General features: G+C 51.5%; 1 protein-coding gene across 1 annotated transcript; it reads left to right on the forward strand.

Annotated features, from left to right (window-relative positions):
- Positions 1-991: 991 nt before the first annotated feature.
- Positions 992-25,773, forward strand: CNPY3 (canopy FGF signaling regulator 3). The gene is made up of 7 exons (XM_069978781.1): positions 992-1,036; positions 18,366-18,464; positions 18,835-18,964; positions 20,738-20,834; positions 22,973-23,095; positions 23,172-23,289; positions 23,846-25,773. Exons 2-7 carry the CDS (start codon positions 18,374-18,376, stop codon positions 24,037-24,039), a joined length of 753 nt encoding a protein of 250 aa, XP_069834882.1. The 5' UTR covers positions 992-1,036; positions 18,366-18,373; the 3' UTR covers positions 24,040-25,773.

Consider the following 25,773-nt stretch of genomic DNA (forward strand, 5'->3'; position numbering starts at 1 on the left):
CTCCCCTGTATACAGACCCCCCCACACATAAGTCCTCTCCCCTGTATACAGACCCCCCCACACATAAGTCCTCTCCCCTGTATACAGACCCCCACACACCAGTCCTCTCCCCCTGTATACAGACCCCCCACACACCAGTCCTCTCCCCTGTATACAGACCCCACACACCAGTCCTCTCCCCCTGTATACAGACCCCACACACCAGTCCTCTCCCCTGTATACAGACCCCACACACCAGTCCTCTCCCCCTGTATACAGACCCCACACACCAGTCCTCTCCCTGTATACAGACCCCACACCCCAGTCCTCTCCCCCTGTATACAGACCCCCCACACCAGTCCTCTCCCCCTGTATACAAACCCCACACACACCAGTCCTCTCCCCCTGTATACAGACCCCCCACACCAGTCCTCTCCCCCTGTATACAGACCCCCCACACACCAGTCCTCTCCCCCTGTATACAGACCCCACACACCAGTCCTCTCCCCCTGTATACAGACCCCACACACCAGTCCCCCCTGTATACAGACCCCACACACCAGTCCTCTCCCCTGTATACAGACCACACACCAGTCCTCTCCCCTGTATACAGACCCCACACACCAGTCCTCTCCCCTGTATACAGACCCCACACACACCAGTCCCCCCTGTATACAGACCACACACACACACCAGTCCCCCCTGTATACAGACCCCACACACCAGTCCTCTCCCCTGTATACAGACCCCACACACACCAGTCCCCCCTGTATACAGACCACACACACACACCAGTCCCCCCTGTATACCCTCCATGTTACTGTAGATTTTGCTGTTTCCGCACAGTGAATGGTGTAGCAGCTCACTGCATCTTACTTCCGGTTGAGGCCCCGCCCCTCCTGGTGACGTACACTCTAGCAGCATCTACCACAGCTTTACCGCGCTGAGAAACTGAAGAGGCGTCCACGTGACTGAGGAACTCTGCGAGCTCCGGGATTGGCTGCGGCGTCACGTGACAGCAAAAAGCGGAAGTCACCGAAGTGGAGCAACGGAGACGGTGAGGAGATGTCCTGCGGGAACACGGGGTGTGCACGGCCCTGGTTCTGTCTGTGTGACCCCATTATATACAGAGCCGGTATATACAGAGCCCCTCACCTATATACAGAGCCCCTCACCTATATACAGAGCCAGTATGTACAGAGCCCCTCACCTATATACAGAGCCCCTCACCTATATACAGAGCCAGTATATACAGAGCCCCTCACCTATATACAGAGCCCCTCACCTATATACAGAGCCCCCTCACCTATATACAGAGCCCCTCACCTATATACAGAGCCCCTCACCTATATACAGAGCCAGTATATACAGAGCCCCTCACCTATATACAGAGCCAGTATATACAGAGCCTCTCACCTATATACAGAGCCCCTCACCTATATACAGAGCCCCCTCACCTATATACAGAGCCCCTCACCTATATACAGAGCCCCTCACCTATATACAGAGCCAGTATATACAGAGCCCCTCACCTATATACAGAGCCCCTCACCTATATACAGAGCCCCTCACCTATATACAGAGCCAGTATATACAGAGCCTCTCACCTATATACAGAGCCCCTCACCTATATACAGAGCCCCCTCACCTATATACAGAGCCCCCTCACCTATATACAGAGCCCCTCACCTATATACAGAGCCCCTCACCTATATACAGAGCCCCTCACCTATATACAGAGCCAGTATATACAGAGCCCCTCACCTATATACAGAGCCAGTATATACAGAGCCCCTCACCTATATACAGAGCCCCTCACCTATATACAGAGCCCCCTCACCTATATACAGAGCCCCTCACCTATATACAGAGCCCCTCACCTATATACAGAGCCCCTCACCTATATACAGAGCCAGTATATACAGAGCCCCTCACCTATATACAGAGCCAGTATATACAGAGCCCCTCACCTATATACAGAGCCCCTCACCTATATGCAGAGCCCCTCACCTATATGCAGAGCCCCTCACCTATATACAGAGCCCCTCACCTATATACAGAGCCAGTATATACAGAGCCTCTCACCTATATACAGAGCCAGTATATACAGAGCCCCTCACCTATATACAGAGCCAGTATATACAGAGCCCCTCACCTATATACAGAGCCCCTCACCTATATACAGAGCCAGTATATACAGAGCCCCTCACCTATATACAGAGCCCCTCACCTATATACAGAGCCAGTATATACAGAGCCACTCACCTATATACAGAGCCCCTCACCTATATACAGAGCCCCTCACCTATATACAGAGCCCCTCACCTATATACAGAGCCAGTATATACAGAGCCCCTCACCTATATACAGAGCCCCTCACCTATATACAGAGCCCGTATATACAGAGCCCCTCACCTATATACAGAGCCAGTATACACAGAGCCCCTCACCTATATACAGAGCCCCTCACCTATATACAGAGCCAGTATATACAGAGCCCCTCACCTATATACAGAGCCCCTCACCTATATACAGAGCCCCTCACCTATATACAGAGCCAGTATATACAGAGCCCCTCACCTATATACAGAGCCAGTATACACAGAGCCCCTCACCTATATACAGAGCCCCTCACCTATATACAGAGCCAGTATATACAGAGCCCCTCACCTATATACAGAGCCAGTATATACAGAGCCTCTCACCTATATACAGAGCCAGTATATACAGAGCCCCTCACCTATATACAGAGCCAGTATATACAGAGCCCCTCACCTATATACAGAGCCAGTATATACAGAGCCCCTCACCTATATACAGAGCCCCTCACCTATATACAGAGCCCCTCACCTATATACAGAGCCCCTCACCTATATACAGAGCCATTATATACAGAGCCCCTCACCTATATACAGAGCCAGTATATACAGAGCCCCTCACCTATATACAGAGCCCCTCACCTATATACAGAGCCAGTAAATACAGAGCCCCTCACCTATATACAGAGCCAGTATATACAGAGCCCCTCACCTATATACAGAGCCAGTATATACAGAGCCCCTCACCTATATACAGAGCCCCTCACCTATATACAGAGCCGGTATATACAGAGCCTCTCACCTATATACAGAGCCAGTATATACAGAGCCCCTCACCTATATACAGAGCCCCTCACCTATATACAGAGCCCCTCACCTATATACAGAGCCCCTCACCTATATACAGAGCCCCTCACCTATATACAGAGCCCCTCACCTATATACAGAGCCCCTCACCTATATACAGAGCCCCTCACCTATATACAGAGCCAGTATATACAGAGCCCCTCACCTATATACAGAGCCCCTCACCTATATACAGAGCCAGTATATACAGAGCCCCTCACCTATATACAGAGCCAGTATATACAGAGCCTCTCACCTATATACAGAGCCAGTATATACAGAGCCCCTCACCTATATACAGAGCCCCTCACCTATATACAGAGCCAGTATATACAGAGCCCCTCACCTATATACAGAGCCCCTCACCTATATACAGAGCCCCTCACCTATATACAGAGCCTCTCACCTATATACAGAGCCAGTATATACAGAGCCTCTCACCTATATACAGAGCCCCTCACCTATATACAGAGCCAGTATATACAGAGCCCCTCACCTATATACAGAGCCCCTCACCTATATACAGAGCCAGTATATACAGAGCCCCTCACCTATATACAGAGCCCCTCACCTATATACAGAGCCCCTCACCTATATACAGAGCCAGTATATACAGAGCCCCTCACCTATATACAGAGCCAGTATATACAGAGCCCCTCACCTATATACAGAGCCTCTCACCTATATACAGAGCCAGTATATACAGAGCCCCTCACCTATATACAGAGCCCCTCACCTATATACAGAGCCGGTATATACAGAGCCCCTCACCTATATACAGAGCCGGTATATACAGAGCCCCTCACCTATATACAGAGCCAGTATATACAGAGCCCCTCACCTATATACAGAGCCGGTATATACAGAGCCCCTCACCTATATACAGAGACAGTATATACAGAGCCCCTCACCTATATACAGAGCCAGTATATACAGAGCCCTTCACCTATATGCAGAGCCCCTCACCTATATACAGAGCCGGTATATACAGAGCCCCTCACCTATATACAGAGCCAGTATATACAGAGCCTCTCACCTATATGCAGAGCCAGTATATACAGAGCCCCTCACCTATATACAGAGCCCCTCACCTATATACAGAGCCGGTATATACAGAGCCCCTCACCTATGAGCCCCTCACCTATGATACAGACCCCTCACCTATATACAGAGCCCCCTCACCTATATACAGAGCCCCTCCCTATATACAGAGGCCAGTATATACAGAGCCCCTCACCTATATACAGAGCCAGTATATACAGAGCCCCCTCACCTATATACAGAGCCCCTCACCTATATACAGAGCCTCTCACCTATATACAGAGCCCCTCACCTATATACAGAGCCTCTCACCTATATACAGAGCCCCTCACCTATATACAGAGCCCCCTCACCTATATACAGAGCCTCTCACCTATATACAGAGCCAGTATATACCGAGCCCCTCAACTATATACAGAGCCCCTCAACTATATACAGAGCCAGTATATACAGAGCCCCCTCACCTATATACAGAGCCCCTCACCTATATACAGAGCCCCTCACCTATATACAGAGCCCCGCACCTATATACAGAGCCCCTCACCTATATACAGAGCCCCTCACCTATATACAGAGCCAGTATATACAGAGCCCCTCACCTATATACAGAGCCAGTATATACAGAGCCCCTCACCTATATACAGAGCCAGTATATACAGAGCCCCTCACCTATATACAGAGCCCCTCACCTATATACAGAGCCCCTCACCTATATACAGAGTCAGTATATACAGAGCCCCTCACCTATATACAGAGCCCCTCACCTATATACAGAGCCCCTCACCTATATACAGAGCCCCTCACCTATATACAGAGCCCCTCACCTATATACAGAGCCCCTACACCATTATATAGCAGAGCCCCTCACCTATATACAGAGCCCCCCTAGAGCCCTCACTTCTAGTATACAGAGCCCCTCACCTATATACGAGCCCCCTCACCTATATACAGAGACGCCCCTCACCTATATACAGAGCCCCTCACCTATATACAGCAGCCCCTCACCTATATACCAGAGCCCCCTCAACCTAGAATAAGCAGAGCCCCTTCACCTATTACTAGATCCCGCCTCACCTATATACAGAAAGCCCCTTCACCTATATACAGAGCCCCCTCACATATATACCAGAAAAGCGCCCCTCACCCTATATACATGAGCCCCTCACCTATGATACAGAAGCCCCCACCTATATACAGAGCCCCTCACCTATATACAGAGCCCCTCACCTATATACAGAGCCCCTCACCTATATACAGGCCAGCAGCCCTAGATACAAGCCCCTCACAGCAGGCTATATACAGAGCCCCTCACCTATATACAGAGCCCCTCACCTATATACAGAGCCCCTCACCTATATACAGAGCCCTCACCTATATACAGAGCCCCTCACCTATATACAGAGCCCCTCACCTATATACGAGCCCCTCACCTATATACAGAGCCCCTCACCTATACAGAGCCCCTCACCTATATACATAGACCCTCACCTATATACAGAGCCCCTCACCATATACAGAGCCCCTCACCTATATACAGAGCCCCTCACCTATATAAGAGCCCCTCACCTATATACAGAGCCCCTCACCTATATACAGAGCCCCCTCACCTATATACAGAGCCCCTCACCTATATACAGAGCCCCTCACCTCTATACAGAGCCCCTCACCTATATACCGAGCCCCTCACCTATATACAGAGCCCCTCACCTATACAGAGCCCCTCACCTATATACGAGCCCCTCACCTATATACAGAGCCCCTCACCTATATAACAGAGCCCCTCACCTATATACAGAGCCCCTCACCTATATACAGAGCCCCTCACCTATATACAGAGCCCCTCACCTATATACAGAGCCCCTCACCTATATACAGAGCCCCTCACCTATATACAGAGCCCCTCACCTATATACAGAGCCCCTCACCTATATACAGAGCCCCTCACCTATATACAGAGCCCCTCACCTATATACAGAGCCCCTCACCTATATACAGAGCCCCTCACCTATACACAGAGCCGGTATATACAGAGCCTCTCACCTATATACAGAGCCAGTATATACAGAGCCCCTCACCTATATACAGAGCCAGTATATACAGAGCCCCTCACCTATATACAGAGCCCCTCACCTATATACAGAGCCCCTCACCTATATACAGAGCCAGTATATACAGAGCCTCTCACCTATATACAGAGCCCCCTCACCTATATACAGAGCCCCTTACCTATATACAGAGCCAGTATATACAGAGCCCCTCACCTATACACAGAGCCAGTATATACAGAGCCCCTCACCTATATACAGAGCCCCTCACCTATATACAGAGTCGGTATATACAGAGCCCCTCACCTATATACAGAGCCAGTATACACAGAGCCCCTCACCTATATACAGAGCCAGTATATACAGAGCCTCTCACCTATATACAGAGCCCCTCACCTATATACAGAGCCTCTCAACTATATACAGAGCCAGTATATACAGAGCCTCTCACCTATATACAGAGCCAGTATATACAGAGCCCCTCACCTATATACAGAGCCCCTCACCTATATACAGAGCCCCCTCACCTATATACAGAGCCCCCTCACCTATATACAGAGCCCCTCACCTATATACAGAGCCCCCTCACCTATATACAGAGCCCCCTCACCTATATACAGAGCAGTATATACAGAGCCCCTCATCTATATACACGAGCCAGTATTACAGAGCCTCTCACCTATATACAGAGCCGTATATACAGAGCCCCTCATCTATATACAGAGCCCCTCACCTATATACAGAGCCCTCACCTATATACAGAGCCCCTCACCTATATACAGAGCCCCTCACCTATATACAGGCCATATACAGAGCCCTCACCTATTATACAGAGCCCCTCACCTATATACAGAGCCTCTCAACTATATACAGAGCCCCTCACCTATATACAGAGCCAGTATATACAGAGCCCCTTACCTATATACAGAGCCGGTGTATACAGAGCCAGTATATACAGAGCCCCTCACCTATATACAGAGCCAGTATATACAGAGCCCTTCACCTATATACAGATCCCCTCACCTATATACAGAGCCAGTATATACAGAGCCCCTCACCTATATACAGAGCCCCTCACCTATATACAGAGCCCCTCACCTATATACAGAGCCCCTCACCTATATACAGAGCCTCTCACCTATATACAGAGCCCCTCACCTATATACAGAGCCCCTCACCTATATACAGAGCCCCTCACCTATATACAGAGCCAGTATATACAGAGCCCCTCACGTATATACAGAGCCCCTCACCTATATACAGAGCCAGTATACACAGAGCCTCTCACCTATATACAGAGCCCCTCACCTATATACAGAGCCCCTTACCTATATACAGAGCCAGTATACACAGAGCCTCTCACCTATATACAGAGCCCCTCACCTATATACAGAGCCCCTCACCTATATACAGAGCCAGTATATACAGAGCCCCTCACCTATATACAGAGCCAGTATATACAGAGCCTCTCACCTATATACAGAGCCAGTATATACAGAGCCCCTCACCTATATACAGAGCCCCCTCACCTATATACAGAGCCCCTCACCTATATACAGAGCCTCTCACCTATATACAGAGCCAGTATATACAGAGCCCCTCACCTATATACAGAGCCTCTCACCTATATACAGAGCCAGTATATACAGAGCCCCTCACCCATATACAGAGCCCCCCACCTATATACAGAGCCGGTATATACAGAGCCCCTCACCTATATACAGAGCCCCTCAACTATATACAGAGCCAGTATATACAGAGCCCCTCACCTATATACAGAGCCAGTATATACAGAGCCCCTTACCCATATACAGAGCCCCCCACCTATATACAGAGCCGGTATATACAGAGCCCCTCACCTATATACAGAGCCCCTCACCTATATACAGAGCCCCTCACCTATATACAGAGCCCCTCACCTATATACAGAGCCAGTATATACAGAGCCCCTCACCTATATACAGAGCCAGTATATACAGAGCCCCTCACCTATATACAGAGCCAGTATACACAGAGCCCCTCACCTATATACAGAGCCCCTCACCTATATACAGAGCCGGTATATACAGAGCCTCTCACCTATATACAGAGCCCCTCACCTATATACAGAGCCAGTATATACAGAGCCCCTCACCTATATACAGAGCCAGTATATACAGAGCCCCTCACCTATATACAGAGCCCCTCACCTATATACAGAGCCCCTCACCTATATACAGAGCCCCTCACCTATATACAGAGCCCCTCACCTATATACAGAGCCCCTCACCTATATACAGAGCCCCTCACCTATATACAGAGCCCCTCACCTATATACAGAGCCCCTCACCTATATACAGAGCCCCTCACCTATATACAGAGCCGGTATATACAGAGCCTCTCACCTATATACAGAGCCTCTCACCTATATACAGAGCCCCTTACCTATATACAGAGCCCCTCACCTATATACAGAGCCCCTCACCTATATACAGAGCCAGTATATACAGAGCCCCTCACCTATATACAGAGCCCCTCACCTATATACAGAGCCCCTCACCTATATACAGAGCCAGTATATACAGAGCCCCTCACCTATATACAGAGCCGGTATATACAGAGCCCCTCACCTATATACAGAGCCCCTCACCTATATACAGAGTCGGTATATACAGAGCCCCTCACCTATATACAGAGCCAGTATACACAGAGCCCCTCTCCTATATACAGAGCCAGTATATACAGAGCCCCTCACCTATATACAGAGCCCCTCACCTATATACAGAGCCGGTATATACAGAGCCTCTCACCTATATACAGAGCCGGTATATACAGAGCCTCTCACCTATATACAGAGCCAGTATATACAGAGCCTCTCACCTATATACAGAGCCAGTATATACAGAGGCCCCTCCCTATATTATAGAGCCAGTAATATAAGGAGCCCCTCACGCTATATGAACAGAGCCCCTCAACCTAGATAAAGAGCCCCTCAACCTATGATACAGAGCCCTCCAGAGCCCCTCACCTATATACAAGAGCCCCTCACCATATATACAGAGCCAGTATAATTACAGAGCCCCTCACCTATATACATACAGAGCACCCTCACCTATAGAAAAGAGCCCGCTCACCTATATACAGAGCCTCTCAACCTAGATACCGAGCCAGTATATACAGAGCCCCTCACCTATATACAGAGCCCCTCACCTATATACAGAGCCCCTCACCTATATACAGAGCCCCTCACCTATATACAGAGCCCCTCACCTATATACAGAGCCCCTCACCTATATACAGAGCCCCCTCACCTATATACAGAGCCGGTATATACAGAGCCCCTCATCTATATACAGAGCCTCTCACCTATATACAGAGCCAGTATATACAGAGCCCCCTCACCTATATACAGAGCCCCTCACCTATATACAGAGCCTCTCAACTATATACAGAGCCAGTATATACAGAGCCTCTCACCTATATACAGAGCCGGTATATACAGAGCCCCTCACCTATATACAGAGCCCCCTCACCTATATACAGAGCCCCCTCACCTATATACAGAGCCCCCTCACCTATATACAGAGCCCCTCACCTATATACAGAGCCGGTATATACAGAGCCCCTCACCTATATACAGAGCCGGTATATACAGAGCCCCTCACCTATATACAGAGCCCCTCACCTATATACAGAGCCCCTCATCTATATACAGAGCCTCTCACCTATATACAGAGCCAGTATATACAGAGCCCCTCACCTATATACAGAGCCAGTATATACAGAGCCCCTCACCTATATACAGAGCCGGTGTATACAGAGCCCCTCACCTATATACAGAGCCCCTCACCTATATACAGAGCCGGTATATACAGAGCCCCTCACCTATATACAGAGCCCCTCACCTATATACAGAGCCTCTCACCTATATACAGAGCCCCTCACCTATATACAGAGCCAGTATATACAGAGCCCCTCACCTATATACAGAGCCAGTATATACAGAGCCCCTCACCTATATACAGAGCCCCTCACCTATATACAGAGCCAGTATATACAGAGCCCCTCACCTATATACAGAGCCCCTCACCTATATACAGAGCCTCTCACCTATATACAGAGCCGGTGTATACAGAGCCTCTCACCTATATACAGAGCCCCTCACCTATATACAGAGCCAGTATATACAGAGCCCCTCACCTATATACAGAGCCCCTCACCTATATACAGAGCCCCTCACCTATATACAGAGCCCCTCACCTATATACAGAGCCCCTCACCTATATACAGAGCCTCTCACCTATATACAGAGGCCCTCACTATATACAGAGCCAGTAGTATACAGAGCCCCCGTCACCTATATACAGAGCCAGTATACACAGAGCCACTCCACCTATACAACCGAGCCCCTCACCTATATACAGAGCCAGTATATACAGAGCCCCTCACCTATATACAGAGCCCCTCAACTATATACAGAGCCAGTATATACAGAGCCCCTCCCTATATACAGGAGCCAGTAATATACAGAGCCTCTCACCTATATACAGAGCCAGTATTACAAGAGCCCCTCACCTATATACAGAGCCCCTCACCTATATACAGAGCCAGATATATGCAGAGCCCTCACCTATATACAGAGCCAGTTAGATACAGAGCCTCTCACCTATATACAGAGCCCCTCACCTATATACAGAGCCAGTAATACAGAGCCCCTCACCTTATACAGAGCCCCTCACCTATATACATAGCCCCTCACCTATATACAGAGCCAGTATCACAGAGCCCCTCACCTATATACAGATCCCCTCACCTATATACAGAACCAGTATATACAGAGCCCCTCACCTATATACAGAGCCCCTCACCTATATACAGAGCCAGTATATACAGAGCCCCTCACCTATATACAGAGCCCCTCACCTATATACAGAGCCCCTCACCTATATACAGAGCCAGTATACACAGAGCCCCTCACCTATATACAGAGCCCCTCACCTATATACAGAGCCAGTATACACAGAGCCCCTCACCTATATACAGAGCCCCTCACCTATATACAGAACCAGTATATACAGAGCCCCTCACCTATATACAGAGCCAGTATATACAGAGCCCCTCACCTATATACAGAGCCAGTATATACAGAGCCCCTCACCTATATACAGAGCCAGTATATACAGAGCCAGTATATACAGAGCCCCTCACCTATATACAGAGCCAGTATACACAGAGCCCCTCACCTATACACAGAGCCCCTCACCTATATACAGAGCCAGTATATACAGAGCCCCTCACCTATATACAGAGCCAGTATATACAGAGCCCCTCACCTATATACAGAGCCAGTATATACAGAGCCTCTCACCTATATACAGAGCCAGTATATACAGAGCCTCTCACCTATATACAGAGCCAGTATATACAGAGCCCCTCACCTATATACAGAGCCCCTCACCTATATACAGAGCCAGTATATACAGAGCCCCTCACCTATATACAGAGCCAGTATATACAGAGCCTCTCACCTATATACAGAGCCCCTCACCTATATACAGAGCCAGTATATACAGAGCCCCTCACCTATATACAGAGCCAGTATATACAGAGCCTCTCACCTATATACAGAGCCCCTCACCTATATACAGAGCCAGTATACACAGAGCCCCTCACCTATATACAGAGCCCCTCACCTATATACAGAGCCAGTATATACAGAGCCCCCTCACCTATATACAGAGCCCCTCACCTATATACAGAGCCCCTCACCTATATACAGAGCCAGTATATACAGAGCCCCTCACCTATATACAGAGCCCCTCACTTATATACAGAGCCCCTCACCTATATACAGAGCCTCTCACCTATATACAGAGCCTCTCACCTATATACAGAGCCAGTATATACAGAGCCCCTCACCTATATACAGAGCCCCTCACCTATATACAGAGCCCCTCACCTATATACAGAGCTTCTCACCTATATACAGAGCCTCTCACCTATATACAGAATTATTGTATACTGTGGTGTGATGCTGTGTTCTCCGATCGAGCTCTGGATGTTGCTGCGGTGTGCAGGGCTGTGGGGTCAGTAAGCCGCAGCTCCGACTACTGAACTTTATCAGGACCGACTCGGACTCCTGCTCCTTGATAAATGGCCGATCAGATACCAGGGGAGATATCTATCACATCGGCTCAGCAGCTTCTCTCTAATGTCCTACATGATCCTGGGGCGACTTCTGAGGGAATATATACTGTATATACAGCAGCTTCTCCTGTGGGTGCAGCCAGTCTCCAGCCTCCATGTCCTGAACTACTCACAACTAGACCAGATGGAGCAGGTGATCTTTTCCTGCTGACAGTCTTCTATGTTTCTAACTAAATATTCACCACAGAAACACTAACACTGCCAGATCACTGTAATATAGAGGTCAGCCATAGTGATATACAGGGGGTCACACATAGTGATATATAGAGAGGGGTCACACATAGTGATATATAGAGAGGGGTCACACATAGTGATATATAGAGAGGGGTCACACATAGTGATATATAGAGAGGGGTCACACATAGTGATATATAGAGAGGGGTCACACATAGTGATATATAGAGAGGGGTCACACATAGTGATATATAGAGAGGGGTCACACATAGTGATATATAGAGAGGGGTCACACATAGTGATATATAGAGAGGGGTTACACATAGTGATATATAGAGAGGGGTTACACATAGTGATATATAGAGAGGGGTCACACATAGTGATATATAGAGAGGGGTCACACATAGTGATATATAGAGAGGGGTCACACAGTGATATAGAGAGGGGTCACACATAGTGATATACAGGGGGTCACACATAGTGATATATAGAGAGGGGTCACACATAGTGATATATAGAGAGGGGTCACACATAGTGATATATAGAGAGGGGTCACACATAGTGATATATAGAGAGGGGTCACACATAGTGATATATAGAGAGGGGTCACACATAGTGATATAGAGGGGTCACACATAGTGATATATAGAGAGGGGTCACACATAGTGATATAGAGAGGGGTTACACATAGTGATATATAGAGAGGGGTCACACATAGTGATATATAGAGAGGGGTCACACATAGTGATATATAGAGAGGGGTCACACATAGTGATATATAGAGAGGGGTCACACATAGTGATATATAGAGAGGGGTCACACATAGTGATATATAGAGAGGGGTCACACATAGTGATATATAGAGAGGGGTCACACTTAGTGATATAGAAGGTCACTGTGGGGGCACGCAATTGTACGCAAACACACACACGCAGCCTGCTGCAGCCATAGCACACACAGCCTGCTGTAGTCATAGCACACACACAGCCTGCTGTAGTCATAGCACACACACAGCCTGCTGTAGTCATAGAACAGTGAAGAAAAACACACAATCTTCTCCCAGAGAGAAAACCCCGCACTGAGGACAGAGGTTACAGCTACACTACTTATGTCTCCTCCTCCTCCTCTATATTACACAGGATATCTCCATATTACACTGCTGCTCATATACAGTCATCCAGCATCCAGGAAGAGACCAGCACAGATCTCCCCCCACACAATGGACTCTTCCAGCTCAGAAACAAACTGCCAAATAGTGACCAACAACCTCTCCCTGACCACCCAGTATCCTATTACTGATATACCCCCGACCACCCTTATGTAATAGGGCCAGGGTCCTATTACTGATATATTCCCCGACCACCCTTATGTAATAGGGCCAGTGTCCTATTACTGATATATTCCCCGACCACCCTTATGTAATAGGGCCAGTGTCCTATTACTGATATATTCCCCGACCACCCTTATGTAATAGGGCCAATGTCCTATTACTGATATATTCCCCGACCCCCCCCCTTATGTAATAGGGCCAGTGTCCTATTAGAATGTTGCTCATAATATATTCATGAGCAAAATTCATATTAAAATTCAATTCTACATTTTTTAAAGATTTTTTTAAAGCTGGAGTCGGTAAATTTTTTTCCCCGACTCCAGCCAAAACTAGCTCCAACTCCGACTCCACGACTCTGACTCCGACTCCACAGCCCTGGCGGTGTGATGCTGTGTTCTCTCTCTGATTGGGCTCTGGATGCTGCTGCGGTGTGATGCTGTGTTCTGTGATCAGGCTCTCGATGCTGCTGCGGTGTGATGCTGTGTTCTCTGATCAGGCTCTGGATGTTGCTGCGGTGTGATGCTGTGTTCTGTGATCGCGCTCTGGATGCTGCTGCGGTGTGATGCTGTGTTCTCTGATCAGGCTCTGGATGCTGCTGCGGTGTGATGCTGTGTTCTCTGATTGGGCTCTGGATGCTGCTGCGGTGTGATGCTGTGTTCTCTCTCTGATCGGGCTCCGGATGTTGCTGCGGTGTGATGCTGTGTTCTCTGATCGGGCTCTGGATGTTGCTGCGGTGGGATGCTGTGTTCCCTGATCAGGCTCTGGATGTTGCTGTAGTTTGATGCTGTGTTCTGTGATCAGGCTCTGGATGTTGCTGCGGTGTGATGCTGTGTTCTCTCTCTGATCAGGCTCTGGATGTTGCTGCGGTGTGATGCTGTGTTCTGTGATCGGGCTCTGGATGTTGCTGCGGTGTGATGCTGTGTTCTCTCTCTGATCGGGCTCTGGATGTTGCTGCGGTGTGATGCTGTGTTCTGTGATCAGGCTCTGGATGTTGCTGCGGTGTGATGCTGTGTTCTGTGATCGGGCTCTGGATGTTGCTGCGGTGTGATGCTGGGTTCCCTCTCTGATCGGGCTCTGGATGTTGCTGTGGTATGATGCTGTGTTCTCTGATCGGGCTCTGGATGTTGCTGCGGTGTGATACTGTGTTCTCTCTCTGATCAGGCGCTGTATGTTGCTGTGGTATGATGCTGTGTTCTGTGATCGGGCTCTGTATGTTGCTGTGGTATGATGCTGTGCTCTCTCTGATCACGCTCTGGATGCTGCTGCGGTGTGATGCTGTGTTCTGTGATCAGGCTCTGGATGTTGCTGCGGTGGGATGCTGTGTTCTGTGATCAGGCTCTGGATGTTGCTGCGGTGGGATGCTGTGTTCTGTGATCAGGCTCTGGATGTTGCTGCGGTGTGATGCTGTGTTATCTCTCTGATCCGGCTCTGGATGCTGCGGTGTGATGCTCTGGATGTTGCTGTGGTGTGATGCTGTGTTCTGTGATCGCGCTCTGGATGTTGCTGCGGTGTGATGCTGTGTTCTCTCTCTGATCAGGCTCTGGATGTTGCTGCGGTGTGATGCTGTGTTCTCTCTCTGATCAGGCTCTGGATGTTGCTGCGGTGTAATGCTGTGTTCTGTGATCAGGCTCTGGATGTTGCTGCGGTGGGATGCTGTGTTCTGTGATCGCGCTCTGGATGTTGCTGCGGTGTGATGCTGTGTTCTCTCTCTGATCAGGCTCTGGATGTTGCTGCGGTGTGATGCTGTGTTCTCTGATCAGGCTCTGGATGTTGCTGCGGTGTAATGCTGTGTTCTGTGATCAGGCTCTGGATGTTGCTGCGGTGGGATGCTGTGTTATCTCTCTGATCCGGCTCTGGATGCTGCGGTGTGATGCTCTGGATGTTGCTGTGGTGTGATGCTGTGTTCTGTGATCACGCTCTGGATGTCGCTGCGGTGTGATGGGGTGTTCTGTGATCGGGCTCTGGATGTTGCTGTGGTGTGATGCTGTGTTCTGTGATCGGGCTCTGGATGTTGCTGCGGTGTGATGCTGTGTTCTGTGATCAGGCTCTGGATGTTGCTGCAGTGTGATGCTGTGTTCTTTCTCTGATCAGGCTCTAGATGTTGCTGCGGTGTGATGCTGTGTTCTCTGATCAGGCTCTGGATGTTGCTGCGGTGTGATTCTGTGTTCTGTGATCGGGCTCTGGATGTTGCTGCGGTGTGATGCTGTGTTCTGTGATCAGGCTCTGGATGTTGCTGCGGTGTGATGCTGTGTTCTCTCTCTGATCAGGCTCTGGATGTTGCTGTGGTATGATGCTGTGTTCTCTGATCGGGCTCTGGATGTTGCTGCGGTGTGATGCTGTGTTCTCTCTCTGATCCGGCTCTGGATGTTGCTGCGGTGTGATGCTGTGTTCTCTCTCTGATCAGGCTCTGGATGTTGCTGCGGTGTGATGCTGTGTTCTCTCTCTGATCGCGCTCTGGATGTTGCTGCAGTGTGATGGGGTGTTCTGTGATCGGGCTCTGAATGTTGCTGCGGTGTGATGCTGTGTTCTCTGATCAGGCTCTGGATGTTGCTGCGGTGTGATGCTGTGTTCTCTCTCTGATCAGGCTCTGGATGTTGCTGCTGTGTGATGCTGTGTTCTGTGATCGGGCTCTGGATGTTGCTGCGGTGTGATGCTGTGTTTTGTGATCAGGCTCTGGATGTTGCTGCAGTGTGATGCTGTGTTCTCTCTCTGATCATGCTCTAGATGTTGCTGCGGTGTGAAGCTGTGTTCTCTCTCTGATCAGGCTCTAGATGTTGCTGCGGTGCGATGCTGTGTTCTCTGATCAGGCTCTGGATGTTGCATGCGGTGTGATGCTGTGTTCTCTCTCTGATCAGGCTCTGGATGCTGCTGTGTTCTCTCATCAGGCTCTGGATGTTGCTGCGGTGTGATGCTGTGTTCTGTGATCGGGCTCTGGATGTTGCATGCGGTGTGATGCTGTGTTCTCTCTCTGATCAGGCTCTAGATGTTGCTGCGGTGTGATCTTGTGTTCTCTCTCTGATCGCGCTCTGAATGTTGCTGCAGTGTGATGGGGTGTTCTGTGATCGGGCTCTGGATGTTGCTGCGGTGTGATGCTGTGTTCTGTGATCAGGCTCTGGATGTTGCTGCGGTGTGATGCTGTGTTCTCTCTCTGATCAGGCTCTAGATGTTGCTGCGGTGTGATGCTGTGTTCTCTCTCTGATCAGGCTCTGGATGTTGCTGCTGTGTGATGCTGTGTTCTCTGATCAGGCTCTGGATGTTGCTGCGGTGTGATGCTGTGTTCTCTCTCTGATCAGGCTCTGGATGTTGCTGTGGTGTGATGCTGTGTTCTCTCATCAGGCTCTGGATGTTGCTGCGGTGTGATGCTGTGTTCTGTGATCGGGCTCTGGATGCTGCTGCGGTGTGATGCTGTGTTCTCTCTCTGATCAGGCTCTGGATGTTGCTGTGGTGTGATGCTGTGTTCTCTCATCAGGCTCTGGATGTTGCTGCGGTGTGATGCTGTGTTCTGTGATCGGGCTCTGGATGCTGCTGCGGTGTGATGCTGTGTTCTCTCTCTGATCAGGCTCTGGATGTTGCTGTGGTGTGATGCTGTGTTCTGTGATCAGGCTCTGGATGTTGCTGCGGTGTGATGCTGTGTTCTGTGATCGGGCTCTGGATGTTGCTGCGGTGTGATGCTGTGTTCTCTGATCAGGCTCTGGATGTTGCTGCGGTGTGATGCTGTGTTCTGTGATCAGGCTCTGGATGTTGCTGCGGTGTGATGCTGTGTTCTGTGATCAGGCTCTGGATGTTGCTGCGGTGTGATGCTGTGTTCTCTCTCTGATCAGGCTCTGGATGTTGCTGTGGTGTGATGCTGTGTTCTCTGATCAGGCTCTGGATGTTGCTGCGGTGTGATGCTGTGTTCTGTGATCAGGCTCTGGATGTTGCTGCGGTGTGATGCTGTGTTCTCTCTCTGATCAGGCTCTGGATGTTGCTGTGGTGTGATGTTGTGTTTTTTGATCAGGCTCTGGATGTTGCTGCGGTGTGATGCTGTGTTCTCTCTCTGATCAGGCTCTGGATGTTGCTGCGGTGTGATGCTGTGTTCTCTGATCGCGCTCTGGATGTTGCTGCTGTGTGATGCTGTGTTCTCTGATCAGGCTCTGTCTGGTGACTCCTGGTTGTTTGGCCCCAGTCATGGCCCTAGGCATAGAATCCCTCTAAGGTTTGATCGGTGTGGATGAGGACGATACAGTAGTGTGCACCGAGCTCCTCAGGAGACAGTCTCCTCTAGGACCACCACTTGGACCACCACTTGGGGTCACCATGGTTCCATCTCCTCTATGATTGGGTGGGGCAGTTAGGTTACTGTCAGGGCCTAGTTCTGCCCATCACTTCTGCTCAGTATGAGCCACAAAGCGGCTTGGTTGGGGGGGTATCCAGTGATCAGCTGATCTGTGACTTGTCTCCTGGCAGGCTTGGCGATGTGGCTTCTGCTCGTGGTTCTTCCGCTCAGTGTTGGACTCTCAGAGGCTGTGGACAGTGAGTGGGTCCATCTGCCCAACAAATGTGAAGGTATGACCCCTGTGGAGGTGAAGCACCTAACCTTATCTGTTATTGTGAGGACCACATGGCCACACTTCCAGTGGTAGTGTCAACCTGTGGATGACCCGAGCTGTATGTGGGAAGGCTGAGTGGTCTCTTTTATCCCCCACATACAGGGGGCGCTGTCATACAGGACTGGCAGGACTCCTTGTGTGTCAGGGTCAGTTCTGAGATGGGGACTCCTCTCTATGATGTCATATCCCAGTGATGTCATCTGTTCCCAGACCATATATGGAAGTGTTCCCCCAACTGGTGACTCCAGCTCAAGTCCTGCCCCGACCACCTTCCCAGACGTGACGGGAATTGTATATATTTCCCAGAACTCTCTCCTCTCTTGCAGTCTGTAAATATGTCGCGCTGGAGCTGAAATCCTCATTTGATGAAACGTCCCGGACACGTGAAGTGATCGATACTCGCTATGGCTTCCTGGACGGTGACAAGAAGAAAAATAAGATCAAGTACACAAACTCGTGAGTAACTTCTCTGCTCGGCCGGGTAACTCTGCTCTGTGAGAACGTCATGTGACCTATCGCTGCGACTGTGTGACATGTACAGAATGTACTGCCAGAGGAATGACGTGTACACAGCCGCCCTGCTGTCAGGGGAGGGTACTGCCAGAGGAGTGACGTGTACACAGCCGCCCTGCTGTCAGGGGAGGGTACTGCCAGAGGAGTGACGTGTACACAGCCGCCCTGCTGTCAGGGGAGGGTACTGCCAGAGTGTACACTGCCGCCCTGCTGTCAGGGGAGGGTACTGCCAGAGGAGTGACGTGTACACAGCGCCCTGCTGTCAGGGGAGGGTACTGCCAGAGGAATGACGTGTACACAGCCGCCCTGCTGTCAGGGGAGGGTACTGCCAGAGTGTACACAGCCGCCCTGCTGTCAGGGGAGGGTACTGCCAGAGGAGTGACGTGTACACAGCCGCCCTGCTGTCAGGGGAGGGTACTGCCAGAGGAGTGACGTGTACACAGCCGCCCTGCTGTCAGGGGAGGGTACTGCCAGAGGAGTGACGTGTACACAGCGCCCTGCTGTCAGGGGAGGGTACTGCCAGAGGAGTGACGTGTACACAGCCGCCCTGCTGTCAGGGGAGGGTACTGCCAGAGGAATGACGTGTACACAGCCGCCCTGCTGTCAGGAGAGGGTACTGCCAGAGTGTACACTGCCGCCCTGTTGTCAGGGGAGGGTACTGCCAGAGGAGTGACGTGTACACAGCCGCCCTGTTGTCAGGGGAGGGTACTGCCAGAGGAGTGACGTGTACACAGCCGCCCTGCTGTCAGGGGAGGGTACTGCCAGAGGAGTGACGTGTACACAGCCGCCCTGCTGTCAGGGGAGGGTACTGCCAGAGGAGTGACGTGTACACAGCCACCCTGCTGTCAGGGGAGGGTACTGCCAGAGGAATGACGTGTACACAGCCGCCCTGCTGTCAGGGGAGGGTACTGCCAGAGGAGTGACGTGTACACAGCCGCCCTGCTGTCAGGGGAGGGTACTGCCAGAGGAGTGACGTGTACACAGCCGCCCTGCTGTCAGGGGAGGGTACTGCCAGAGTGTACACAGCCGCCCTGCTGTCAGGGGAGGGTACTGCCAGAGGAATGACGTGTACACAGCCGCCCAGCTGTCAGGGGAGGGTACTGCCAGAGGAATGACGTGTACACAGCCGCCCTGCTGTCAGGGGAGGGTACTGCCAGAGTGTACACAGCCGCCCTGCTGTCAGGGGAGGGTACTGCCAGAGTGTACACAGCCGCCCTGCTGTCAGGGGAGGGTACTGCCAGAGTGTACACAGCCGCCCTGCTGTCAGGGGAGGGTACTGCCAGAGTGTACACAGCCGCCCTGCTGTCAGGGGAGGGTACTGCCAGAGTGTACACAGCCGCCCTGCTGTCAGGGGAGGGTACTGCCTAGCTGATAGATGAGGGTCCTGAGTGGTGGACCTCCCTCTATTAACCCTTACATTACACAGATCTTTTAGCATGAATAGATCAGACATTGGATGACTGATGCCGCTGCCGTGACCCTCTATAGGAGCGGTATGATGAGGCAGCTTAACCTGGAGACTGGCTTGTAATCTGCTGGAAACCGAGGCTGTGCTGGTACATGTAGTGCGGCAGGCAGCTGCTGTCTGGTGCAGGGCAGTAAGGATTCCTGGTATATATCTGGTTTATAAAGCCGGAGTGGACGAGAGGGACATTGTACGTGGTAACAGTGTCGGCATTAGGCCTTCGGTCTGATTACTTGTCTGCTCTTTTCCAGGGATATCCGCCTGATAGAAGTCACAGAAGGTCTCTGCCAGAGATTGCTGGAGTACAATCTGCATAAGGAACGTTCGGGCAGCAATCGGTTCGCCAAGGTACGGACGTTCCCACAGTCATCATGGGCAATTTGACCACATTGACACATCCCGAACAGCCTCCTCCAGCCTTTTATCACTGACCTCCTCCTTCAGCCTCACACAGTGGTCCTCTATGGCCACTCACATAAAGGGTCTCACACTGGACCCCACTCCAGAACCTTGCCCATCCTCCGTAAACCGGGTAACATTCAGGCGCTCTCTGACACCTCTGGCCACTCTCCACCATCTTCTCTGTGTCACTGATGCAGCCGCTACTTGTTGCAACTCCACAATTACCTCAGCTCTCCGCTCTGTCGCCCCTTTCACACAGAACACGACGTATCAACAGACGTCACTGGCACCGACCTAACCAGACATCAGCCCTGGAACCCTGACCAAACCAAACATCACCCCTGGCACACTGACCTAACCAAACAGGCAGCCCTGGCGCACTGACCTAACCAAATAGGCAGCCCTGGCGCACTGACCTAACCAAACAGGCAGCCCTGGCGCACCGACCTAACCAAACAGGCAGCCCTGGCGCACCGACCTAACCAAACAGGCAGCCCTGGCGCACCGACCTAACCAAACAGGCAGCCCTGGCGCACCGACCTAACCAAACAGGCAGCCCTGGCGCACCGACCTAACCAAACAGGCAGCCCTGGCGCACCGACCTAACCACAGCCCTGGCGCACCGACCTAACCAAACAGGCAGCCCTGGCGCACCGACCTAACCAAACAGGCAGCCCTGGCGCACCGACCTAACCAAACAGGCAGCCCTGGCGCACCGACCTAACCAAACAGGCAGCCCTGGCGCACCGACCTAACCAAACAGGCAGCCCTGGCGCACCGACCTAACCAAACAGGCAGCCCTGGCGCACCGACCTAACCAAACAGGCAGCCCTGGCGCACCGACCTAACCAAACAGGCAGCCCTGGCGCACCGACCTAACCAAACAGGCAGCCCTGGCGCACCGACCTAACCAAACAGGCAGCCCTGGCGCACCGACCTAACCAAACAGGCAGCCCTGGCGCACCGACCCAACCAAACAGGCAGCCCTGGCGCACCGACCCAACCAAACAGGCAGCCCTGGCGCACCGACCCAACCAAACAGGCAGCCCTGGCGCACCGACCCAACCAAACAGGCAGCCCTGGCGCACCGACCCAACCAAACAGGCAGCCCTGGCGCACCGACCCAACCAAACAGGCAGCCCTGGCGCACCGACCCAACCAAACAGGCAGCCCTGGCGCACCGACCCAACCAAACAGGCAGCCCTGGCGCACTGTCCAGGGCGGATAAATTCCGCGGAATTCCGTCGGCTGTGCACCTTTCCGCCGGCTCCATAGACACCATTCTATGGGTCGGCTGATTCCGAAAGAATTGCCATAAGGAGACTTAGACAAATTCCTAATGTACATGAATTATGGGAAATGCACAGAGAGATCAGCTAGAGATCAGGCAGGCTTCAAATCCTTTTACAAAAAACGTGGCGTCACGAATCAGGTGTAATTCACACTCTGTTACACTGTCTGTGTAATAGCGCTGGCAGCTCACTTGCTCCCAACGATCCGCTATCCGTCTATGTCCCTTAGTCTGTATTTTTTTTTTCCTGATGCAACACTCAGTTACACTGTATAAAGGACGGGGTACAGTTGGGCAGGCGGGTATGGTGATGATGAGCAGTGATGGCACGTTTCTGTGCATAGAGGGCGGGGTGCAGCTTGGCCTGGAGGGCGGTGTGCAGCTTGGTCTGGAGGACGGGGTGCGGCTTGGTCTGGAGGGCGGGGTGCGGCTTGGCCTGGAGGGCGGGGTACGGCTTGGCCTGGAGGGCGGGGTGCGGCTTGGCCTGGAGGGCGGGGTGCGGCTTGGCCTGGAGGGCGGGGTGCGGCTTGGCCTGGAGGGCGGGGTGCGGCTTGGCCTGGAGGGCGGGGTGCTGCTTGGCCTGGAGGGCGGGGTGCGGCTTGGCCTGGAGGACCAGGTACTGTTGGGGTACAGTTGGGCTTGGAGGACGGGGGACAGCTGGGCATGGAGGATGGGGTACAGTTGGGGTATAGCTGGGCATGGTGGACGGGGGGACAGCTGGGCAGGCTCGGGTATGGTAATGATGAGTCCTGATGTCACGTTTCTGTGTATCTGAACTTGTCGCTCCGCGCAGGGGATGTCCGAGACCTTCCAGACTTTGCATCACCTTGTGCACAAGGGGGTGAAAGTTGTGATGGACATACCGTACGAGCTCTGGAACGAGACGTCTGCGGAGGTGGCGGATATGAAGAAGCAGGTAAGTGAGGAGACACTAGAGGGGGTGGGTACAGGGGTGGCGTCTCTGGTGACACGTCTTCTGCCCCCACCAACAGTGCGATGTCATGATGGAGGAGTTTGAAGATGTCATTGAAGATTGGTATCGGCATCACCAGCAAGAGGACCTTACCGATTTCCTGTGTGCAAAACACGTCCTGAAGGGACAAGATAAAAGTGAGTGATGGAGGATGAGATGGCTGTGGCCCTGCTATAATGGTCAGGGCGGGGTGGGTTTAGGCCTTTATACTGACCGTCCAGGCCACCCCGATGAATCGGTTCTATATGCAATTGGTGGGGATGTTTTGGGGTGATAAATCAGATGTAGTTTAGAGAGACTAGTTGTGGCCCGGGTTATGTTACCTCTGGTGTACGAGGGCTGTGTGTATGGCGGCAAATACAGTCACAGGGTAAGGGGCAGCACCATATTATAGAAGTATTCTACCCAAGATACAACACATCTAGGAGAGAATACTACAGGGTCCCGCAGACGTCTATAGGGGCTGTATTGTCACAAGTGGCCATATTATCGTGGGGGGGGGGCTGTATTTTCACCAGGGCCTTATCATGGGGGGGCACTTTATTATCGCTGGAAGCCTTACTACCATGGTGTGTGTGTGTGCGTGCGTGCGTGTGCCTGCCTTATTACCACAGGGGATGGGGGGGGCTGTATTGTCTTAGTACCATGTTTTGGATGAGGCACCAGTTGTAACGCTGTCTTGGCTTTGGTCAGGCTGCCTGGTGGAGAAGTGGTCCGGTAAGAAAGGAGACCTCGGCTCTTCATCTGGGAAGAAGAAAACCAAGAAGGGAGAGAAGAAGAAATCCAAGAAGGCAGCGAAAGACTCTAATGGTAAGCGCAGTAATGGAGCAACGCCGGGAAAACTGGAGACTCAGATTCCACAAAGCAGACCGAGCGACGAGCTCTGACACCACTCCGCAGCTGCGAGAACACTGCACTGGTTGTCACCCTGGCCCTGTGCACCTGGGCTGGAGACCCTGTACATCCTCCTTATTCATAACACTCCAGGATATGGGAAGACAACAATAGACGCCTCATGGATCTGGGGATGGGTCCTGTAGATGATATATGAATTATTACTCTATTTTTTTGATTGGGACTTACAATGATCGGCCGCCCCGGGTAACGTTCCGGATAGTACTGTGCTAATATATAAGCGGCAATGAGCTGAGGATTAGTGGCGTCATGGGTCGTGTTCTGGGCCTGGACAGTGTTATACATGTGTCAGGTCACCTATCACTCGTCCTCCTGCTGATCCCTGCTCTCATATCGGTCTCCATTTCCCATCAGTTCTCTCTCCTCCCTCCCATCAGTTCTCCTCCCTCCCATCAGTTCTCTCCATTTCCCATCAGTTCTCTCTCCATTTCCCATCAGTTCTCTCTCCCCCCTCCCATCAGTTCTCTCTCCCCCCTCCCATCAGTTCTCTCTCCTCCCTCCCATCAGTTCTCTCTCCACCTTCCCATCAGTTCTCTCTCCTCCCTCCCGTCAGTTCTCTCTCCTCCCTCCCGTCAGTTCTCTCTCCTCCTTCCCGTCAGTTCTCTCTCCTCCCTCCCATCAGTTCTTTCTCCATTTCCCGTCAGTTCTCTCTCCTCCCTCCCCTCAGTTCTCTCTCCTCCCTCCCGTCAGTTCTCTCTCCTCCCTCCCGTCAGTTCTCTCTCCTCCCTCCCGTCAGTTCTCTCTCCTCCTTCCCGTCAGTTCTCTCTCCTCCCTCCCGTCAGTTCTCTCTCTTCCCTCCCGTCAGTTCTCTCTCCTCCTTCCCGTCAGTTCTCTCTCCTCCTTCCCGTCAGTTCTCTCTCCTCCCTCCCGTCAGTTCTCTCTCCTCCCTCCCGTCAGTTCTCTCTCCTCCCTCCCCTCAGTTCTCTCTCCTCCTTCCCGTCAGTTCTCTCTCCTCCCTCCCGTCAGTTCTCTCTCCTCCCTCCCCTCAGTTCTCTCTCCTCCCTCCCGTCAGTTCTCTCTCCTCCTTCCCGTCAGTTCTCTCTCCTCCCTCCCGTCAGTTCTCTCTCCTCCCTCCCGTCAGTTCTCTCTCCTCCCTCCCCTCAGTTCTCTCTCCTCCCTCCCCTCAGTTCTCTCTCCTCCCTCCCCTCAGTTCTCTCTCCTCCTTCCCGTCAGTTCTCTCTCCTCCCTCCCGTCAGTTCTCTCTCCTCCCTCCCGTCAGTTCTCTCTCCTCCCTCCCCTCAGTTCTCTCTCCTCCCTCCCCTCAGTTCTCTTTCCATTTCCCATCAGTTCTCTCTCCTCCTTCCCGTCAGTTCTCTCTCCTCCTTCCCGTCAGTTCTCTCTGCTCCCTCCCGTCAGTTCTCTTTCCATTTCCCATCAGTTCTCTCTCCTCCTTCCCGTCAGTTCTCTCTCCTCCCTCCCGTCAGTTCTCTCTCCCCCCTCCCGTCAGTTCTCTTTCCATTTCCCATCAGTTCTCTCTCCTCCTTCCCGTCAGTTCTCTCTCCTCCCTCCCGTCAGTTCTCTTTCCATTTCCCATCAGCCCCCCCCCCCCCTTTGTCTGCCGCTGGCCATCCCCCCTTTTTCTGACCGCCACACTCTTGCTTGGCTAGAACATTCTTGCCCAGTGTCATGTGTCTTCGGTTTTTCATGGATCATGTTGGGTTTTATTTTATTACAGTAAATAAAGATGTGAGCGGTTCTGGATCAGA

This window comes from Dendropsophus ebraccatus, chromosome 8 (assembly GCF_027789765.1).
Source record: "Dendropsophus ebraccatus isolate aDenEbr1 chromosome 8, aDenEbr1.pat, whole genome shotgun sequence".
Taxonomy (NCBI): Eukaryota; Metazoa; Chordata; class Amphibia; order Anura; family Hylidae; genus Dendropsophus; species Dendropsophus ebraccatus.